This window comes from Peromyscus maniculatus, chromosome 4 (assembly GCF_049852395.1).
Source record: "Peromyscus maniculatus bairdii isolate BWxNUB_F1_BW_parent chromosome 4, HU_Pman_BW_mat_3.1, whole genome shotgun sequence".
Taxonomy (NCBI): domain Eukaryota; kingdom Metazoa; phylum Chordata; class Mammalia; order Rodentia; family Cricetidae; genus Peromyscus; species Peromyscus maniculatus.
In genome coordinates, this window is record NC_134855.1 from 110,950,674 (window position 1) to 110,955,730 (window position 5,057).

Genomic DNA, 5,057 nt, shown 5'->3' on the forward strand with positions numbered 1-5,057 from the left:
TTTCTAGGAAGACTTGGGCTCTGTCTTTCCCTGACTGTCCTGTGCTAGTCAGAGGGTTGACTCTGATTTCTCATCTGTTGAATTATTGTGATCCCACCTGCTCCTACTTCAGAGTTCTAATGGAAGCTTAGATGTAAGGTCATGCAATTTCAAAAGCTAGTCTAAGTTGGGTTTTGGTTAAGACGAAGGATTCTTTACTCTTTCGAGTGTTTAGGAAACTTGTTGGGTGTATGTCTGTTTAGAGATTGATGTAAAAGTCATATTTGGCGTGTTACTGAATGGACTGACTCTGGATGTTTGCTTCTAGGTTGCCGATTTTGAAAACTTCATTGGATCACTGAATGACCAGGGTTACCTCTTAAAAAAAGGTCCAAAGATTTACCAACTTCAAACTATGTAACAGACTTACCAAGTCAGAGCCACCTGTGGTTTATTAATAGCTCAAAATGATCTTAATTACAAAAACTGAAAATGAAAGGTCTGAAAAATGACACACAACTCTTGTAACAGAAGAAAGTGTTAGTTATGATCAGCTAAGAAGTGGTGAAGTTGTCCATTAATAATCCACAATTTATCCAGAAGGCTAAAAGTAATTTAGTTATATTATTTTATCTAAATAACATAAACATTATTTATACTTTTTCTTGTTATATTTTTATTACTATTTCATAGTTTTGTATATCAGGTGTCTATCAGACATTCAGGTAATACATAAACAAATGAGTATGTGTTCTGGTGAAAGTTTATTTACATTAAACTTTGAAATGTTTAAGTCACAAATAAAAACTATTTGCTTCTAACTTTATGGTTATGGGTAGTGGGTCTGACTTGACTTCTCATTGGAAGTAGTAGAAATTTGTTGACTTAAGCAGAAGTCCTTTCTGGAAAACACTTATTTACAGAATCGTATGAAGGCTGATGACTAAAACAAAGAAGAAGATCTTCCAGGAGTAGTTTGTAAAACTAGCCTGCTGCCACAGTGTCTACAGCGCTCCTGCCTCTGCGCCTCATGGCTGCCCTTCCTGCGCTGAGAACTGCTTCTGCAGAAGGTGTCAGCGGCAAAGGAGGCTCTTCCTCCGGCCTCCTAAGAGAAAGCACAGCAAGAAAGGTTGGTTTGAAAAGCTGGATTCCATTCTGGGGAGTTTCCTGAGGTCTGCTTCAAGGGGGCAGGGCCCATAAAGTCAGAATTCACCATATTTTGTGAGAGGCTTCAAGTGGAACTGGACCTCTAGCTAAAACATCCTTTATTTCTATAACCAACAAACACTTTAGCATATAAGCACTCAGGCATTGTGAGCCACTGATTGGAAATAAACTCAACTTCCGGGAAACTGGATGGATGAAAAATTGAAAAACAAAATGTAGGTAGATCTTTCTGTCCTGCCAGCCTGTCCCCAAATAGACGACATGGAGACTTCTTATTAATTATGAAAGCTCGACCAGTAGTTTAGTCTTGCTTCTAACTAGCTCTTATAACTTAAATTAACCCATTTCTATTCATTTACTTTCTGCCTCATGGGTTTATTACCTCATCTCTGTAGTACCCATCCTGCTTGCTCTACATCTCCTCATGACTCCCGCCTTCTTCCCAGTGTTCTCTCTGCCCTGAACATCCTGCCTAGCTATTGCCTGTTCAGCTTTGTATGAAACCAATCACAGTTAATATCTTCACCCAGTGTAAAGGGATATCCCACAGCAACCAAACATTCCCAGGAATCGGCTTGGAGGAATGGCTTAGTTGGTGAAGCGTGACGTGCAAGCCTGAGAGCCGATCCTCTTGTAAACCAAGAGGATTGGTAACCCTGACACCGGTGGGGTAGGACGGAGGCAGATCCCTGAAGCCCACCAGCCAGCCTGAACTGGGGAGCTCCAGTTCATAAATACAGCCCGTCTCAAAAAAGTAAGGTGAGGTCACTCAGCATCAGCTTCTCCCCCACCCCCGAACACCTACATACATACACAAAAATGGCAGTGTATATTGAGTAGCCAAAATAGAACATTCATATTTTACAATGGCCATTTAACCAATAGTACATCCAAAATGGAAAAGAAATGTGGGATAATAAAAATATTAAAGCCTGACTTGAAGGAAGCAAATGGTAGCTGTTAGTATAAATATAATAAGGTAGTGAATTGAACCTGGGACACTGAATTGTATCTGCAGCTCAATACGGTGATGTCTGCCTTTAAAGGATTTTTCTGTTTATTGGGGGAGGGCGTCAGTGGGTGGCCACAGTGTTCTTGTGTAGTCCTGGGAATTGAAGTCAGTTGATGGGATTTAGTTGCAAACACCTTCATCCGTGGAGCCATCTCATCAGTTGCTGCTCTGTTTGTGTGTCTGTCTTTCAAGACAGGATTTTTGTGTGTAACAGCCCTGGCTGTCCTGGAACTCAGAGAGCTGCCTGCCTCAGCCTCCCAAGTGCTGGGATTAAAGGCATGTACTACACCTTGCCCAGCCTAGAGAGTTCAAGGGCAAGAAGAGCTGATAATCTGTTACTAGAGCTACAAGTCTGTTTCAGAAAAGTCAGTGCATAGTAGCTTTTCATGAAAGAAAGATGAAATGCGTAATCAAAGAAGATGGGCCATCAGACCATTATATCTAAGGTTAAGACTATTAAATAAGGGTTGTAAGCCTAATTATGAGAAGCTGCTGAATGTTTTCTTATATTCTGTATGGTTTTGGTACCTGTTGTCACAGGACCAAACTAACAGCTAAAAGTCAGGTGGGTGTGGTGCACACCTTTAATCCCAGCACTTAGGAGGCAGAGTTTGAGGCTAGCCAGGTTTATGTAGTGAGTTCCAGGACAGCCTGGGCCACACAGAGAAATCCTGTCTCGAAAAACTGAATAAATGAACAAATAGCTAAAGCTGTTTACATCTTCTGGCCGGCCAGCTTTTGTAACTCCAAAGAAATAATTCCAAGCCCTCCCAGCCCAAACCCCATGTGTTTCATCTGCTGGCCACCTATCAGCGCCTCGCTGCAGAGGCTCTGGTCTCTGCTTTTTCTACCTTCTGCCCACTTCTCACCCGTGTTACCCAAAGTTCCTGACAAACAGATGAGTGGTTCTAATGGTGGTTTAAAAAATAAAGTCAACGTTGTTAAAATAATACTTTTAGATTTTTCTTTGAATGATGAGGGGCTGGAGAGATGGCTCAGAGGTTAAGAGCACTGACTGCTCTTCCAGAGGTCCTGAGTTCAATTCCCAGCAACCACATGGTGGCTCACAACCATCTGTAATGAGATCTGGCGCCCTCTTCTGTATACATAATAAATAAATAAATCTTAAAAAAAAAAAAAAAAAAAAAAGATTTTTCTTTGAATGGACTTGTTTCTTCTTAACATGTATGGATTTTTAAAGATTTTCTTAATGTTTAATGTTTTGTCTGAATATATGTCTGCACTATGTGTGTGCCTGGTTCCCACGAAGGACAAAGAGGGAATCAGATGCCCTGGAACTAGAGTTAGGTTGAGAACCACCATGTGAGTGCTAGGAATCTAACCTGGATCTTCTGAAGAGCAGCCAGTGCTCTTAACCACTGAGCCATTTCTGTGATCCCTAGATTTTTCTCTTTTTTTTTTTTTTTGTTTTGTTTTGTTTTGTTTTGTTTTGTTTTTCGAGACAGGGTTTCTCTGTGTAGCTTTGCGCCTTTCCTGGAGCTCACTTGGTAGCCCAGGCTGGCCTCGAACTCACAGCGATCCGCCTGGCTCTGCCTCCCGAGTGCTGGGATTAAAGGCGTGCGCCACCACCGCCCGGCTAGATTTTTCTCTTAATGGCAGTGTTCCAGTGGGTGTACAAGAAATTATTAAAGATAGCTGGGCAAGGTAGTGCAGGCCGTTAATCCCAGCACTTTAATACCAGAGCCAGGCAGATCTCTGAGTGCAAGCCCAACCTGGTCTACAAAGCAAGTTCCAGGCCATTCAGGGTCACACAAAGAGATGCTGTTTAAATAAATAAAAAATAAAATAAAATTAATTAAAAGTGATCTTGATAAAATGCTCCTCAAGTCTATAATCGTCAAATTTAATTTGAGCCTTAAGAACATCCTCAGGTGATTATATGCTTTCACAGACTGGACTTAAGGAGGATAGTGGAAAGACTGCACACAGTCCGTCCCCCAGTTTAACAGGACTTGGTGCCTTCCACTGGTACCTTGCCTGGGAAGGCCCTGGGTTCAAGCCCAACACTGTAACAAAAGGTAGGCACATGTTTGTTAGGTTAGAAAGCCAATGTACCACTAATGTGTAACTTAAACAACAGGTTCATTGTTAGATTTGTTCCTAGTTTGGATTTCTTAAGAATAAACAAGTTTCTGCGGGCTGGAGAGATGGTTCAGTGGTTAATAGCACTGACTGCTCTTCCAGAGGACTCAGGTTCAATTCCCAGCACCCACATGGCACCTCAAACATCCTGTAACTCCAGTTCCAGGGGATCCGACATATATGAGCAGACATACATGCAGGCAAAACACCAATGTACATAAAATAAAAATAAATTTTTAAAAACTTTATAAAAAAGAATAAAATTCCTTCTGTGCATCCATTTCCATACCTATAAAAGTAAAGGCAATAAGAAAACCTTTGTTAGCGTTGTTGATAGGATTAAATGCACAATAGCTTATACAGTAAACACTTTTTCCAAGTAAAGAGTGATTGGTATTGACATTCTTCATTGCTTCTTTGGACCTATTCATAATGCACTTAGTGCTCAAAAACCAGGGTGGGTAGTTAATACTTTCATTCCATCACTAGTGCTTTAAATCTCCTCCGGTGGACACAGAGTGACACGCACACCTGGCGAGCCACTTGTCAGCAGACGGTCTCGGGCGGGAGCCTGAGATGACTGGATTCCTGCGGCCACGTGGCACTCTCTCACGGTCTACCCTGCCTGTCATTTCTGCTTAGCCTGCGGGGCGAACGAGCTGCACCGGGCAGGAGCCCGCCGGCCTTGGCCACCCGTGTTTGCCGCTGCCGCCCGAGGGCGCTGGAGAGCCGAGCTGCTGGGTGTCGTGAAAGTGTCGTGAGAGCGGCCTTCCTTGACGGTTCCGGGCCACCCGTA

At 42.5% G+C, this 5,057-nt stretch overlaps 1 protein-coding gene across 2 annotated transcripts in view; it reads left to right on the forward strand.

Annotated features, from left to right (window-relative positions):
• Mcm8 (minichromosome maintenance 8 homologous recombination repair factor) overlaps nt 1-800 on the forward strand; it is a 28,616-nt gene extending 27,816 nt beyond the window's left edge. For both annotated transcript variants that reach the window (XM_006983974.4, XM_076570702.1), the window contains one exon: nt 308-800. In XM_006983974.4, the coding sequence (XP_006984036.1) occupies nt 308-400 (93 nt within the window). In that variant the 3' untranslated portion in view covers nt 401-800. The remainder of the gene's footprint in view (nt 1-307) is intronic.
• Nucleotides 801-5,057: the final 4,257 nt, after the last annotated feature.